The sequence below is a fragment of the Engraulis encrasicolus genome, chromosome 2 (genome assembly GCF_034702125.1).
Source record: "Engraulis encrasicolus isolate BLACKSEA-1 chromosome 2, IST_EnEncr_1.0, whole genome shotgun sequence".
In the NCBI taxonomy this organism is placed as follows: Eukaryota; Metazoa; Chordata; class Actinopteri; order Clupeiformes; family Engraulidae; genus Engraulis; species Engraulis encrasicolus.
This window is the reverse complement of record NC_085858.1, coordinates 47,580,804-47,598,303: the sequence shown is the minus strand read 5'-3', so window position 1 is coordinate 47,598,303 and position 17,500 is coordinate 47,580,804. Positions and strand designations below refer to the sequence as shown.

At 40.5% G+C, this 17,500-nt stretch overlaps 2 protein-coding genes across 2 annotated transcripts in view; one reads left to right on the top strand and one right to left on the bottom strand.

Annotated features, from left to right (window-relative positions):
• The window catches only part of LOC134439867 (ras-related protein Rab-26-like), a 226,413-nt gene that overhangs the window by 47,598 nt on the left and 161,315 nt on the right, over window positions 1-17,500 (bottom strand). The window lies entirely within an intron of this gene.
• On the top strand, window positions 7,889-15,467 carry LOC134443220 (uncharacterized). Its single transcript, XM_063193100.1, has 4 exons — window positions 7,889-8,093; window positions 8,209-9,267; window positions 10,457-10,625; window positions 15,319-15,467. Exons 1-4 carry the CDS (start codon window positions 7,889-7,891, stop codon window positions 15,446-15,448), a joined length of 1,563 nt encoding a protein of 520 aa, XP_063049170.1. The 3' UTR covers window positions 15,449-15,467.

Below are 17,500 nucleotides of genomic sequence, written 5' to 3'. Positions count from 1 at the left end.
AGGCGAGAACGGGAGGAAAGACAAACAGAGGAGGGAGGGACACACGCCTCGTGAGTAAGAAATGGACCGATGGTCTCCTAGTCACTCGCACCATACCGTAACTGTTATGGTATCTGTAGCCTACTTTTCCAATAAATTAACCATGTATTTTATTGGTTGAAAATACGTTAGACACATGGTTTTATTCATTCCACTGGTAGTGTGTTTTGCTCAAATAGGAATACAGGCCCGTCTCTAATTCTGGCCTCCTTCCAATTATGGCCTGGTCCAAGATGCACTTGAGTAAATACAGGCCCCGGCCAATATTAGAGGATTTACGGTATATGCACCTTTAATGACTATTATATGGGCCACCTAGATATTCTGCTTCACAAGGACACCAAGGTATATACCATAGTAACTCAGCATGGGAGAAATCCCTCCCCGTTCGGGTGTGAGTGGTCACTGAGTCTTTCCTATTTCCAATTTCACGCTAGTCATTAATCTTGACATTAGAAAATTAATTAGTCCTAGTACAGCTAGGCTAACAGTCAGTCAATTGAGATGGCTGTAACTAGCCTAACAATTATGGAAGCCCTCTTATCATTGATTGCCACACCACTGAGACAATCTGCACATTTTTTATTGACTAGTTGTCAACTGAGTCTGCCAGCTAATGGAATCGCTATTTTATGGAAATAATTTGCATCGACAAAGAAAGTGCCCTACCAATCAACAAAGCATCCCACAGAAAATGGAGGCAATCAGATCAATTACAAAAGGCCCCACTAAAGTCCTTTTTTTGTGGAAAAAAAAGCAAATGCATTAACATGTCACAGGATGCTCAATAAAACTGATGAAGATCAATGCTGGATGCTACGTTTAGACAGAGTAATATTTAAAACTAGTCCAGGTTCCAATGAGAGTGACACCTAATGATGATTACAGCTATAAGCCGATGCAATCCCTCCAAAGGTGTTACTTGGAGACGTTCACACCGTGACATGCAAGACTTTGCATCAGTACAAATTAAACAGTCCCGTGTTGCTTGTCGTCTTTCTGCCATGACATATAAGACTCTGCGTGTGGAGTAGTCAGCAGGGGTTCTATTCATTTTGGGGGCCCTAGAGGAAAATATAGACATGGGGCTCTCTTGAGCTATCAGAGGTGTCAAAAGTAACCGTAAAAGTAAAAAAAGAAACACAATTTCCTTAGAAACAGTTAACTTATTTGAATAACCAGTATACATGTACTTGTCTTGGGATTAGCTACCTATGTGCTGGTTGGATCAAATTCGTGGTGGATTCTTGTTGGGGTTTTTTATTTACCATGGATCAGCTGACTGTTGGGGGCCCTGTTGGATATTGCCTACTCTGCCTATTAGTAAAATCGGCTCTGGGTGCAGCTCCACTTCAGCTGAGGTGGTCTTTGTTGTCTTTGTCGGGTGGGTGACATGTAAGGCTTAGCATCTACAGTACAGCCCACTGAAACATGACATCTTGACACTTCAAGACAGCCGTGGGATGTTCATAAACCACATCAAGGACTTTTTCACAGACTTTGTGCCACGCTTGTGTTGCTTCGCCGCAGACTGTCTTGAGTGCATGGCGGTTAATTATTTCTGATGATTCACAGCAGGCAAACCTCTGCCCTCCAGCAGGTGCAGAAAATGTAAAAATATGTGGTAACAAATACATTATTATTATTATTTTGACTATTCTTTGGCTGGAAAAGAGTAATGGTTGCTGAGCGGAGGTATATCACGCGTCTGAGCTGAGCGATCCGTCTGCATTACAGCTGTCCACGCTGACAGTAGGTTGGCTTTATGCGAGACACCCAGTAAACGCTGACAAAAGAGGCCTGTCACCTTGATGTGATTCACAGGGCCGGAGGCTCGACAGAGAAACTTGCCACCGCCGGCTGTTTGAGTTTGACATCTCTGTGTAGGTCGTTTACTCTTATTATACAAAAAAGGACCAAACACAAATTTGACAGGGTCTGCTTTTATTGGCTGAGTTTTCATTCAGCTCTGTATGCATTCATGTCATTGAAGGAGAATACTGAACTACTATTACTATTACTGCAACTACCACAGCCACATCAACGACAACTACCACTATTGCTACTACTACTACTCAGGGAAACTGACAAGGGGGGAGAAAGGGGTCAGTTGTCACAGGCCAGGGAGATGCGGAGCCCATAATTGGGTCCTCCTCATTACATTGTACAGTATGTATTGGGTGGGGGGCCCTTTCAGATGACTTTGTCCTGGGCCCAGCCAAAGCTGTCAGCGGCATTGCTATTACTACTACTACTACTACTACTACTACAACTACTACTACCACTACTACTGCAATTTGTGCTACTCCTTCAACTGCAACAACTAATACAACTCCTACACTGTAAAAAATGACAGTGAAATGTACAGGGAAACTATGTAAAATGCCTACAGAATAGCACTGTAAACCACAAAACAAGTATGTATTGTTGAAATCACAGTTAATGTCTGTATACTATCAAACATAAAGTTTTTGTTATATTTACTGAAAGAATGTGTGATTTAAAGCAAATTTATTTGTTAAAGCTACAAATATTGGTAACAAAAACAGAGGAATACAGTAACACTCATAACACAAATGTTGTGTTAATTTGACACGTTTTTAATGTATAAAGTGCTTATTTAGGCTGTTTTTTGTTTTTTTTTTAAACAAAGGCTTCAGTCTAATTCATTGTTTGGGAATTACATGGATATTAACCCTTTAAGCGCCACAATTTATTTTTCAAAAAAGCTGAATATTGGCATGATAAATTCAAATGACTGGCTTGACAGTGGTAACAGATAGAGCTTGACTGTCAATTAGACAAATATTGGGGATGACCCCAAGATTATTTTGGGAGTAAATATGCATACCTAATTTGCATATTCTGACGTCATGGCGGCCATTTTGAATTTTTAATAATTTTTGGAAAATATTGATAATTTTCAATAGATTATCGAATTTATTTAGCAATATTTGACATTCCATTACTATCACATAGTGCACATACACTATGGTGAAGGAAATAAGTAGTTTTAGGCAGAATATATATTGTATATATTGTAGCCTAATATTGCAATAATATAGGCCTAATGCAATAATATTGAAATGTATAATGCAACAATTACTACTTTTGCCATGTTTGTATCTGTAACCTGTACCTTTTTAGCTTGTGAAACTTTCACAGAAAGGGTCAGCACACACATATTCAATTCATAGCCTATTTATGCCTATTTTTACATCTGTATAGCCTACTATGGCCTTTGGAGCAGGCGCATAGGCAGTAAAATGGTTGATCGTGGCACAGTAGCTCAGTGACTTCTACAGTTTGTCACTTACATTTCACAAAACTAATGGGCAAACTGTCAACATAATGGGTACGAAATCATAAGTATTATGTCCATAGTATTGTGTCCAACGTAATTAGGCTACATTATAGCCTGACACCTGAAGCCGATCAGGAACACAATCCCCGCCCCCTCGCGTGGAGAGCGCAGCGCCCTTCCACCCTCTCCCCCGTTTCAGAGCAATATATCGCCACCTCTTTCGTCTTTATTTGCTGTTTTACTGATTTGTATAACTCTTACAAAGACAGTCAAAACACTGTGACCAGTCTGATTGTCAACGACGAGTCTGAAACATTCATGTTTTAGGGTTGCCTATGCGTCTTCTCTTCACCGTGCGTTCTATTACCAAAACCTCTCCATATGGAGATATGGCCACGTTCGCCGCTGCCATCCACCCAGAGGAAGTCAGAAAGAGGGACAGAATGAGTGCATGTGTGCTGCTTGGTGAACAGTGTTTGTCTGATCCCAGGATTATTGCGTTTGCGTCCGGATAGGTGGCTACCCGCATCACCGGGGCTGAATGGACGGAGCGCAAGCTAACATTAGGCCTACACCAGACCCACTTCTCTCACCCCTAATTCCTCCACCAATACCTGTATGGACACTACGACTGCATTCGCCACTACCACCGACTCACTTGAGATCGGATAAAGTCACCGAATGAGTTTCAATGCGTGTGTGCTTAGAGAACATCCTTTCTTCGCATGTCGGCATCACTGCCTTCGGAAGTTTCACTGCGGTAAACAAAGTGCTCGTCCGATCATTATCCTCCTCGTGAGATAAGAACTGTCCTTCAGAGTCAGAATAGGCAAATAACATGCTCAGAACTTCGTCACGATTCAACTTCTCACTAGCCATGATGAAATAGCTCACTGACAGTTCGCTGATAACAACACAAACTCAACTCGCACGCCTCGACAAAGACGCAAAGTGGCTACTTCCGCATTTTGTGGTACTCTGTGAACTACAAAATGACGTAATCGTAGTCTCAAGTCAAGTCAAGTCAAGTGGGTTTTCTTGTCAATTTCTTTACATGCACTGGTCATACAAAGAATTTGAAATTATAGTCTTGTTTGCATCAAGCGAAAAAAAGAGAAGGAGATGCAGTAACATGCATCCTTAATTCAAGGCTTGCACAGAGACAAACTTTGCAAACTTTGATGTGCATGCGCTCATCCAGACTTCAGAACGTTCTGTTGCTGAGCAACGACTTGAGGAACAGTCCATCCGGCGCGCGCCCAGACGACCCAGAGGCAGCAGAGAAGACTGGAGCAACACGGAAAATCTTCGGCTGAAGTTGAACATTGCTTGGTTAGCTTCGTGTGTACTTTCAAGTAAGCATATTTACCCAGAGACATAAAACAAATGTGTTTGCTTTTTAAACAACATGGCGTAAGTCATGTTAGCTACTAGGTTAAATTGTGTTTCGATGTGAGGAATGTAGCCACTTGTTCTGGGGCAAACGGCTTGCCTGTGGCCGTCGTTGGGTTAAAGCGTGCACGACGACAGGTGTCGTGCCGTTTACTTGTTCATGACAGAAATGGAACACGTTGCTGTGTAAGATCGGTGTAACGATAGTGTGCTAACTGCATTCCAATTGTGGTTATTACCGATACACGCAAGTTTGCAGGATATGAGTTAAACTTTGAGGCTCTTATTGTTCAAGGGGGGAAGAATTTGAAACACGTGGTGTAGGCTAGTTCGACGTTTGCTAATAAGCTATCTATAGCATACCCCTGTCGTTGTTAGCGTAATGAAGCAAATCTAACAACATGTTACCGTGTGCGTTTTGTAACAAGACATTAGCAACTTTAAAAGGCTATGTACTGCATTGCAGAATACACAGGAATGAGCCACGGTGTCTCTTCAAATGTCAAGCCCCCAACTGTAGGCAGACATTTACGACCTACTCAGCGTTCAGGAGGCATTTTTATAGAGTACACAATGCACCGACACCGGGAGCTGTTAAAGCTATCGTTGCAGATATGAAATGTGCTCTTTCGATGTGTACCCGCCATTTTCACACAGTGAAAGAGTTGGCGTCTCACTTGAAAGATCACATTTCAGAAGGCAGGCCTGTACCATGTCCAATGAGAGGTTGTAAGCATGTTTTTACAAAAAAGTCATCTTTTACCTCTCATATGAGTAGAAAGCACAACACATGCTCCCCTGATGTTAATGACATGTACAGGGTGACTCAGCCCCCAAATGACATTGCCTGCACACATGATTCAGAAAACGCAGTTGAAGACATCCCAACTGCTAGTACAGCCAGTGATGTGCCAGAGAATGACAGTCAGTCATATCTTAGAAATATGTGTCTCTTTTATCTCAAATTGCAAGGACAACTGCTTATTCCTGCCTCCACCATACAAACCATTGTTGAGGAAATGCAAACTGTGCATGAGCTAGGTCAGGCCTACACATTACAGAAAGTGAGATCTTTACTCACAAATTTGAGCCTATCAGAGGACGCCGTCACTAAAGTATGTGATTGCATTAAAGAGTCTGATTTGTTCTCAGCCTGTCATCAGGGGCCATTAAGAACAACATATGCAAGAAGTCAAACATTTGCAAAAACTTTGAAATACACCGCACCAAAAAAGGTGCCTTTAGGAGTGGATGAAAACCTATCACAGAAATATGCTTACTACATACCATTGGCAGACACTCTAAAGAGTTATTTACAGTCACATTTATGGAAGAATGCAGAGTCAGAGAACTTTGGAGATGCTGATCCTGAGATTTTCACAGATGTATATGATGGACACAACTTCAAATCTCACCAGTTCTTTAAAGATAACCCTGAAAGTCTCAAACTGATTTTGTACCAGGATTCATTCGAAATTGTGAATCCCCTTGGATCTGCAAAAAAAAAACACAAAGTACTTGCAGTGTATCTGTCATTAGCAAATTTACCCATTCATTTGCGTTCTAATACTGACAATATGCTTTTAGTCATGCTCTGTGTTGAGGACAACTTCAAGCATTTCGGAACTGCCAAAGTGTTCTCAGAGTTACTAACCGATTTGAAATCCTTGGAGACAGATGGAATAATTGTAGATGGAAAATCAGTTAAGGCTGGACTGTATTGCATTGCAGGGGACAACTTAGGTTCACATTGCATAGGTGGCTTCACAGAGAATTTCAGCCGCTCTCATTATTTCTGCAGGTTCTGCGAAGTCACGCGAAGGGAGTTTGAGGCTGACCCTAATGCCTGTGGCCCTCTGCGCACACCAGAGACGTACGATGCAGCAGTTGCTGATCTCACTGAAAACACCAAAGAGGTCAAAGGAATAAAGGTAAATTCCGTTTTCAATACTCTCAAGTCTTTTCATGTATCCCAGCCTGGACTTCCACCTTGTTTGGGTCATGACCTCTTTGAAGGAGTTCTGTCATATGATGTCGCTTTGTACCTAAAGAACATGATTAAAAAGAAAAAGTGGTTCACATACTCGCTTCTTAACAGGCGCATTAAGCAATTTAAGTACAAAGGTGCAGAGGCACTCACAAAGCCCTGCACTGTCAATCCTGATGGAGCGAAGTTATCAGGGCAAGCCATTTCAAACTGGAACCTTTTGAGGTTGCTTCCAGTGTTAATCGGCGACAAAGTTCAAAATCATGACGATGAGGTCTGGCAGTTGACTCTCCACCTGAAAGATATTGTCGACCTTATTTGTGCACAGAAAATTTCGTTGTCCCAGATAGCGTATGTTGACCTTTTGATCCAGGATTATTTGGGGTTAAGGAAGCTTCTCTTTCCAGGATTTCCACTGAGGCCCAAGCATCATTTTTTGCGTCACTATTCAGCCCTGTTGTTGAAATTTGGCCCTTTAATGAGGTTGTGGACACTCAGATTCGAAAGTAAGCACAGCTACTTCAAAAGGTGCGCCAGGCACTTGAAGAATTTCAAAAACATTTGTCAAACATTGTCAGAGCGTCATCAAATGTTTCAGGCCTATTTAGCTGAGCAAGACTACAGTAAACTACTGCATGTAAAAGATGGCTGTCCATTTTACCCCAATCTATATAGTGACGCCATTACACATGCAGTCAGGGAGTTCACCTTTTCAGAAAGCAATACCACAGTTGCTACAGACATTCTGTACAAAGGCACGGCATATAAAAAAGGACAGTATCTTGTGTACAGAAATGATGACCATGTAGAGTTTGGTGAAATTCTACTCATTTTTATTCAGAGTGATACATGTGTGCATATTTTGATGGATATCCACAAAGGCATCTTCCTCTCAGAATACCATCTGTATTCTGTTGTAAAGGACCACATTGGATTCAAGTGTGTTAATATTAATGACCTGCTTGATTTTTATCCTTTGGTGTCATATTGCCTGGATGGATACCATGTCATTCCACTGAAACACAGCATTGTGGAAAAATAATCATTTGGGATAATGTTTCACTTTTGTATATATTTATGTAGTGTATATAATAGTTACGTTATACATGTTCTGTATATACAAAGTATTTTCTGTTGGAGGTTGACATATCCTCTTTTGTACAGATATGGATCTGGAGCAAACATTTCTTGATGCTGCCTTGGAAGTTCTACCTGAGCTTTCATCAGGAAACAAGAGTAGCCTTGGAGAACACTTGCAGTCCATTGGAGTGAAGACTTGTGATGATCTGCAGTTTGTAACAGAGGGTGATTTGATGACCGTGCTAAGACCTATACAAGCCAGGAGGCTTCTTTTGTTTTGGAAACAGAAATGTAAGTAAAATACAGCATCATTCTATTCAACTGTATAATGGCTTTGAAATCAAACATTAAACCACATGACATTGTATTTTCTGTAATCATAATATTACATTTTTGTCATTTAAAGACCCTCCTTCTGAGAACAGTCACCCTTCATCTGTGGAAGCCTCACCCTCCCAACCACTGACATCATCCCGAAGTTCATCATCCTCCAGCCCAGTACCTGATATAGAGTGGGATGACTTTGATGTTCCTTGGCGCAAGTTCCCTGAAGAACTAATTCAATGTTTGGAGCGAGGAAAGAGGCCAGGGCCTAAACTCAGGAGGCAGATGGTACGGATAGTTGTAACTGAGATGATGCGGAAAAGCCCTCATGTAGGCAAAAAACACGCAACTATTGTTGCCAAGAAATTGGTTGCAAAATATCCCCAGGCATTACAGGATGTTATAGAGGGTGATGTCGTCGGAGCAGGCTACCATTCGCTTGTGAAGCAGCTGTTCTACCGCATTGAAAATGCCAGACGAAGCGAAACGCCTAAATTAAGAAAAAGAAGACTTCAGATTGACGATGAGACGGACGACACTGACGAGACTCCTATTGAAGAGAGAGCAGCCGTGCAAGACACTTATGGATGTGTGAAATGGAATGTGAAATTCTTGCCCCTTGAAGAAACTACGGAGAGCCAACGGCAGAAGTTGGAGAAACTTAAGGTGATGTTCCAACAAAGTCACACAAACCTTGACGAGATCAGAAGTCTCATGGAATCAACGTATTACACACAACGCCAACACATCAATCAGGGGAAATCGATCACTTGGCTTCGAGAGGAGTGGCCATTCTTGTTCCAGGAGCTTGGAATGTCTGTCCACTTCCAGGAGCTAACTGGCATTGAGCTCCAAAGCAGTTTCTCGAGAAATTTAGATTTGAAGGGGCAAAGACTACTGCACTACTTGACCACTGTGTGTGTGAAGAAAAGCAAGAGGATGCTGGAAACATTTGGGAACGTTCAGAGGATGCGGGGACAGGAGAGTGGCTGCTCTGAAGATTTGAAAGAGATGTTTCTCCTCCTGCTTTCTTACTTCGAGGAGAAGGAGTCTTCTTTGTTCTTCTATGTGGATGATGCCACTCTGGCAGAGGAGGTCCAATTGGAGCAAGTGCCTATGACACCTGCTATAATTGTTTGTGGTAAGTCGACTTCCAATGTTTTCTAATCTATTGTGTATAATACAGCTCTAGGCCTTTTTATTAGAATAGCATGAAAAAGTTGATTTATTTCCATAATTCCATCAATAATGTTAAACTGTCATGGATTGTAGATTCATGGCCCAGTTTTTTAACTATTCCAATCATTAAATTGTTTATTTTTACATATTTTGGTCTTCCAGCTCAAAAAACCCATGAATTGGGAAATTCTCATCATTAGAATATTGTAATAAAATCACATTTTTCTTCATAAAAATTCGGGTCACATTAAATCAGTTGAAATTTGGTGCTTTCTACATAACATGCAATGTTTAATACTTGGTTAGGACTCTCTCTGTCTTAATAACGGCCATGATGCGTTTAACATTGAAGTCAATGGCAAAAACAGTGCATGGGAGTTATGGAAGCCCAGATATCCTTGATGCTTTGCTGTCAGCTGTTCTTCTTTGTTGACCTGGTGTCCCACACTTCACTCTTCAATATACCTGTAGATTTCCATGCTACGTTTTGGTGTTAACTCACCAGTTTAATTCTAACTCACCAGAAATAAAACCCCATTCATTTTCAATGTGGCTTCATTTCTGGTGATTTAGAGTTAAACTGGTGAGTTAGTGCCAAAACGTGGCATGGAAATCTACAGAGTATATTGAAGAGTGAAGTGTGGGACACCAGGTCAACAAAGAAGAACAACTGACAGCAAAGCATCAAGGATATCTGGGCTTCCATAACTCCCATGCACTGTTTCTGCCATTGACTTCACCGTTAAACGCATCATGGCCGTTATTAAGACAGAGAGAGTCCTATCCAAGTATTGAACATTGCATGTTATGAAGAAAGTACCAAATTTCAACTGATTTAATGTGACCCGAATTTTGATGAAGAAAAATGTGATTTTATTACAATATTCTAATGTTGCGAATTCCCCAATTCATGGGTTTTTTGAGCTGGAAAGCCAACGTATATAAAAAGAAAAAATTGAATGATTGGAATAGTTAAAAAAACTGGGCCATGAATCTACAATCCATGACAGTTTAACATTATTGATGGAATTATGGAAATAAATAAACTTTTTCATGCTATTCTAATGAAAAGGCCTGGAGCTGTATGTTCTCTGAATGCAGTGATTACTAATGTAACAAATTTGTTATTGTTTGTTGTTGTTTGCTCATAGGACAGACCTGCTTTTCTGCCAGAAGGTACATGCTAAGTCTGGATCGGCACATCGTCAACGGAAACATCTGCGCCTTCATCACTGCGTTGTGTCTCATGTTCGGCAGCTTTTACTGCTTCAACATACATTACCCCTCTGAGCTTGCTTCCACCCTGGAGTTCCTTCAAAGGTAAGTAAACGCATCTTATATCTCTCAATTTCAGTCTGTCTACGTGGCTGCGAGATTTCAGTTGTCAGCTCAAGACTCCAGATAGAGCAAGTGGTCCTTAACGTTCAGTGTAATGTATTTAATTTATCTTAAAGCCTTCATAGTTGCGATTCCCTCATGGGGGCAATACAGCTGAGTGACAGTACATTTATAATGTTGTGTATTTGTTAAATGAAAGTGTATAAAATTCATTTATGGTCATCAAGTGTCTTAGCTTCCAGTGGTCACTCTGCTCAATAGTTAACGATGTAATATGTTGTTGAATACATTTGTGAGAAATGATTCCGAAAGACTCATCAGGTAAAATGTGTCCTTTAGGTATTTAGCTGTCCAGCATGTATAAACACCTGGTGAGGAACATCAAAAAGGACTGGCAATCCGATCTTCCATTTCCACCTCTTCTCTATTATCAAACAAGTAGTGCGCAAAAACACAAAGCTGTAACTGCTTTTAACTGTGCTGTTAAACTGTGTTTAGTTTTCCAGCTTTTTGTTTTTGCGCACTACTTGTATGAAAATAGAAGAGGTGGAAATGGAAGATCGGATTGCCAGTCCTTTTTGATGTTCCTCACCAGGTGTTTATACATGCTGGACAGCTAAATACCTAAATGACACATTTTACCTGATGAGTCTTTCGGAATCATTTCTCACAAATGTATTCAACAACATATTTTGATCAGAGGGGTCGTGGGAAGGTAAGGCGTGTGGTAATCCTACATGATTTTTCATGCACTTTCATTTCATCTGTAACAAATTCACATACAGTCGCCCCCTAAATTATTAGCCCCCCTTTTGAAATTCAACATAATTCTTGATTTCTCCTTGAAAATGACCATTTATTTAAATCTATTATTTATATATTTTATTCTTGAAATAAATGCACTATGAAGACAGAGTTTCAACCAAAAATAACAAAACTAAGACCTTCAAAATTATTAGCCCACTGACCTTTTAGATAATTGTGTACCCTTTCCTCCATTGCAAACTGTTCCAAATAGCCCAAATTGCATGGTTTTTGTGCACATGCATGGTCTTTTTCAGCACTTGCCACAGGTTTTCTATTTGATTGAGACCTGGGCTCTGTGCAGGCCACTCAATAACGTTGGTCTGGGTGTCCTTGACGTATTGCTGAACTATTTTAGATGTATGCTTTAGATGTAAGCGCAAAGTGCAAGCAGACTTCTGCATGTTTTCCTTCCAAATTTTTACATTATGTTCCTCTTTCATGGTGCCATGTACCAAAACCAGACTGTCTGTACCTGAGGCGGCAAAACAGCCCCACAGTATGATGCTGCCACCATCATGTTTAACTGTATGAACTGTGTTCACAGGGTTGAAGGCCTCTCCCTTTCTTCGCCATACGTAGGCAATGGCCATATGCCCTAACAGCTTCAATTTCGTCACATCAGAGCCTGATTTAAGTTTGCCCGTGAATACTTGAAGAGGAAAAATGACTTGGAAGTCTGTGCTTTGGTCTGATGAGGGAAATTGGAGCTGTTTGGGCATATGGACATTGCCTATGTATGGCGGAGAAGGGGAGAGGCCTTCAACCCTATGAACACAGTTCCCACATTTAAACGTGGTGATGGCAGCATCATGCTGTGGGGCTGTTTTGCTGCCTCAGGTACAGGCAGTCTGGTTCGGGTGCATGGCACCATGAAAGAGGAACATAACGTAAAAATTCTGAAGGAAAACCTGCATAAGTCTGCTCGCACTTTGCGCTTAGGTCATATCTGGGTCTTCCATTAACATAATAACCCAAAGAATACATCTAAAATAGTCTAGCAATACCTCAAGGATACCAAGACCAACGTTATAGAGTGGCCTGCACAGAGCCCAGGTCTCAATCCAATAGAAAACCTGTGGCAAGAGCTGAAAAAGACCATCCGTGCACGAAAACCATGCAATTTGGGCCAGTTGGAACAGTTTGCAATGGAGGAATGGGTCAAAATTCCTCAGGGGACCTGTGCCAAACTAGTGAAAAACTATTCAAAGAGGTTGTCAGTTGTGGGTCAAAAAGGGTACACATTTGAGTATTAAGGGTTAGGCGGCTAATTATGTTGAACGTCTCATTTTTGCTATTTTTGGTTGAAACTCGGTGTGATAATAAAATATCGTAACGAAACTTGTTGGACAATGTTTTCATAGTGCATTTATTTCAATAATTAAAAAAAAACATTTGTTGTCAATGGTCATCTTAATGGAGAAATCAATAATTATGTTGAATTTCACAAGGGAGGCTAATGATTTAGGGGGTGATTGTAACATTATAAATGTTGCCCCCATGCCCCCATCAGGACTGTGAATAAAGATAAACTTGATTTAGATATACAGGTGCTACCCATATAATTAGAATAACATGTAAAAGTTGTTTTATTTCCACAATTTAATCACTAATGTTAAACGTTCACTAATTCTAGATGCATGAGCCACATCTTAAACTATTCCCACAATTGACCCTTCCGCGACTCCGCCCATGAATGGCAACTGACCAATCATAGCTTAGCAACTGTTGCTACTCCACCAAGCTCGCCATTTTAGTGAATGGAAGTCTATGGGAGACGAGCCCTCGAGTAGGTTAAAAAACGAAATTGTGTGCCTTAGCGTGTGCAAATCGGACAGCAGACACACCAAAACCCTTGAGGCATGGATTAAATTTTGTCCTTTCCCAAAATCCAAGACACAGGAAGAAACATACAGGCTGTGGATCTAGCAATTTGGATGACCCACCACCAACTTAATGTCAGCAAGATAAACAGAAGCACTTCTAAGGTTGGTAAGGAGCTAGGGTTGTGTTTTGTTTGATTCTTGCATCTGGTCGAGAGTGAAAAACGCCTACGCCAACGCCAACTGGTATTACTGGAGGTGAAAATGTTTAGCCTACATAGCACAACAACCATCATGTGAATTTCATGCAACAAAGCTGTTGCTTGTAAATATTTCCACCTCTAGCGCTCCTCGTTTTTAACATTCTCGACCAGAAGCAAGAAAACACAACCACAGCTTCTTACTTAGAACACGTGTCTTGTTTACATGCTTCATCAGTCAGCATGTTTCCTCCTAGGTCTTGGATTTCTGACAGTAATGCACAAAAGCACACTGCACAAACATTGTTGGTCTTTCAATACAAGTTCTTACTGCAAATGTGTGGGGTGTCTGCCTCTTACACTGGGATCTGTAGCCTATGCTTCAATGATGAGAGTTTTGCCCTCCATCCTCCACTCATTTGACTGGCTACAAACATGGTTAAGTTATGTCATGAATAGCCCCCAAATGCGTATTGCAGACATATCTGCCTGCTTCGGTCCGAAATGTTTGTTTTCCCAGAAATTTCCAATTTTCTTTTGGCAAAGACATTCTTGACAAAGTTGAAAACATGTCACCTCTCCATTCATTTCAATAGCAAAGCAGAGCGAGACTGAAAGGCTTGGTGGATATAGCTACAGTTGCTATGGGGGGAGGGGCTTCGCGGAAGGGTCAATTCATCATTATTTAATTTTTGCACATGTTGGTCTTCCAGCCCAAAAAACTCAAATTTTGCTATCCCAGAATATTAGGATATTTTGAAGAAATCCCAATATTTTTCCGAAAAAATGGAAAATATTCGGATCCCATCAACTGAGTTGAAATATTGTACTTTCTAAACTACATTTCAATGTTCAAGTTTTGGTTAGGAATCTCTTCGCTATAATTACTGACATGATGCATTTGCATTAAAGTCAATGGGAGTTATGGAGGCCCAGCTATCTTTCCTGCTTTGCTGTCAGCTACTCATGTTTTAGGATCTGGTAAACATAATTTCCCAGATTACCAGGGAGCATCCGGTGGCTGCCAAAGCTTCTTTACTTTTGTAGTTAATGTCCTCTGAAATTCTTCTTGGAAACATGCCATTCAAAGATATCTGGGCCTCCATTACTCCCATGACCTCTGTTGCCATTGACTTCAATGCAAATGCATCATGTCAGTAATGAAGGTAAAGAGTTTCCTAACCAAAACTTGAACATTGAAATGTAGTTTTAGAAAGTACAATATTTCAATTCAGTTGATGAGATCCGAATATTTTCTTTTTTTTCTGAAGAATATTGGGATTTCCTCAAAAAAGTCTAATTTTCTGAGATGGCAAAAAAATGGGCTGGAAGACCAACATGTGCAAAAAATAATGAACTGTGGGAATAGTTTAAGATGTGGCTCATGCATCTAGAATTAATGAACATTTAACATTCTTGATGAAATTGTGGAAATAAAACAACTTTAACATGTTATTCAAATTATATGGGCAGCACCTGTATTGCACTGAACGCTAGCGACAGCTGCTCAAACAGAAGTCTGGAGTTGACAACTGAAATCTCCTTCTAAACGGGAACCTGGAAATGCCAACCTTTATAATAAACCTGCTGTTATCAGAAATGGACAGTAGATGGCGGTAACACACTGTAAATGCCTGGGGAAAACCATCAATAGACTCAAATAAGTGAGTTATTAGGACCAACACAATCAACGCTTGCCTCTCCATACAAAACTGTCTGTAATTGCACAGTATAGCCTACCACATCAAAATCTTCATCTTGGATGTTGATGAAAGTGCACAGTTATGTTCAATTGGTGTGGAATGACCTCAAGGCTTAACATGTGTTCATGTGATTTTTATTGTATAGGTGCTTTTTCAATATAAACCCAGAAAAGGGGACCAAAGTGGAGAAGAACTCAAAGCGTCACCTGACCGTCAATCCTCGAGTCCTCACCCTGATACAGGACATCTCTGACCACGAGTGGCGTGCCAGTTAAGTGTGCGTGTGTGTGCGTGCGCGTGCGCGTGTGTGTACGTGTGTGTGTGCGTGCGTGCGAGTGAGTGAGATGAGGGATGAATCCACTGAGACGGAAAGATAGCGGACTGATGGTGGTGAGTGGTTATGTTTATTAACAGGTGATGTTTTAATTTGACCTGTTTTGTGCATGGCACTAGTTCTGAACGTCTTAAGCAGACGTTTCTTTGTTTCTTTTGTACTTGGATACGTGAATTGTTTTTCTTCTATTTCTTCTTTTTTTAAAGACCCAAGTTGATAATTCTGCCTGTTGTGGGCATGGCACTTGAATATATGTGTTAAAGGAGAAGTTAGTTTTTAACTTGGCAATGTGAATTTTTGTGATTTTTTTTTTTCTTAAAAAAAAAGAAAAACCCAAGTTGATGGTGGGTTGTGTTAACAGGTGATGTTTTATTTTAATTTGACCTGTTTTGTGCATGGTACTAGTTCAGTGATTCTCAAAGTGTGGTCCGGGGACCACTAGTGGTCCGCGACAGAGCTCAGGTGGTCCGCGAGGGGATTTCCACTTTTCCAAGATAAGCTAGCAGTAGGCTATATTTGTAACATTTTCATATTTTCAACACAATAAGACGGGCTTATAATGTTAATAAAAAGTAAGTGATCTGCATAAAAATTAGCAGTGTCAAATTAGCATCCATCAACTGCCAATTCAGTTGACAGGTGGTCCCCGATCATTTTTGGGGGGTACAAAGTCTGAAAAAGTTTGCTTTAAATGATAACGATAATGCTTTTGTTTGCATTGTGTTTTCCCATTTCTGTGTACTGCTATGGCAGGAAAATAAAGTTTAAAAATGGGACATTTCCTCTCCTCCTTTCTTAAATTTTACAGTAATCACAAGTATTTTTTACGTTATTACGTAGTTATTATATCATAAAAAGTAAGGATATCATACAGTAATCACAAGTATTTTTTACATTATTAAGTAGTTATTATATCATAAAAAGTAAGGATATCATACGGTAATCACAAGTATTTTTTACATTATTACGTAGTTATTATATCATAAAAAGTAAGGATATCATACAAAGGTTGACTGTTGCTCAAACACTTTAAATTTGTATGTTTTAATATATTACCTGGTAAAATTTACCACCTATTGTCACAAAATGAACATTTATTACTTGTAAGAAATACATGAGATTATCAATATGGACACACAAACATCATGCAAAATCAACAGCTTTTTTTTGTAAGTTCAACAGAGGTTTAATGTGATTTCAGCCGTAATTCCATTCACTGTAAACTAATTTACATGTTCACCAGTAAAGTGATCTACTGGGCGGGTGTAATTTTTACAGGGACTTCCTGGTCACTCCAGCTGCCAGGGTTTTCCTGTAAAAACAACATTTTTTTTTTTACAGTGTACAGCTGCAATTATACGATTGCTGGTACTCCATAATAACTAACACTACTACTCCTACTATTGTTGCTAGGATTACTACCAGTACTATTGCTGATACTACCACAGCTACTTAGCTACTGCAAGTATTTGCTCGTCTACTATGCAGTACATTTTGCACAGTTCAGTCAAGAGTAGGACTATACACTCTTTTAATTCAACACTTAGAGGGACAAACATTCTCCTAAAGTGTTAAATTAACACTGTAAAACGTACTGTCTGCTTTTGGCACTTAATATTATATACGTATATTTGGGCTTTTTGCCTTTATTGTTGACAGGAGACTTGAGTGAGACAGGAAATGAGTGGGGAGATAGAGAGACGGGGAAGGATCGGCAAATGACCCGGGCCGGAATCGAACCCGGTCGCCGGCGCAGCGACCCCACCGCTAGGCCAAGGCAGGTCCATACTTTTGCCAGTTAATATATGGGAAATGTGAAAGTGATGCAGTCCTCATCCAGAGAGCTGGACAGCCCCGCATGATCTGTGCCCACTCAGGCCTCTGATGTGGGGCCAGCAGGTGCCGTGATGTGCATGGACCCAGTCACCTGGCGCTAACAAGACACATCAATGTCAACACCACCACCTGGCCTACACACATACACACACTCGCA

Coding starts and splice junctions, on each gene's coding strand:
- LOC134443220 (XM_063193100.1), top strand. CDS start 7,889: ATGGATCTGGAGCAAACATTTCTTGATGCTGCCTTGGAAGTTCTACCT. Junction 8,094..8,208: donor TTTGTTTTGGAAACAGAAAT/GTAAGTAAAATA, acceptor TGTCATTTAAAG/ACCCTCCTTCTGAGAACAGT. Junction 9,268..10,456: donor ACCTGCTATAATTGTTTGTG/GTAAGTCGACTT, acceptor GTTTGCTCATAG/GACAGACCTGCTTTTCTGCC.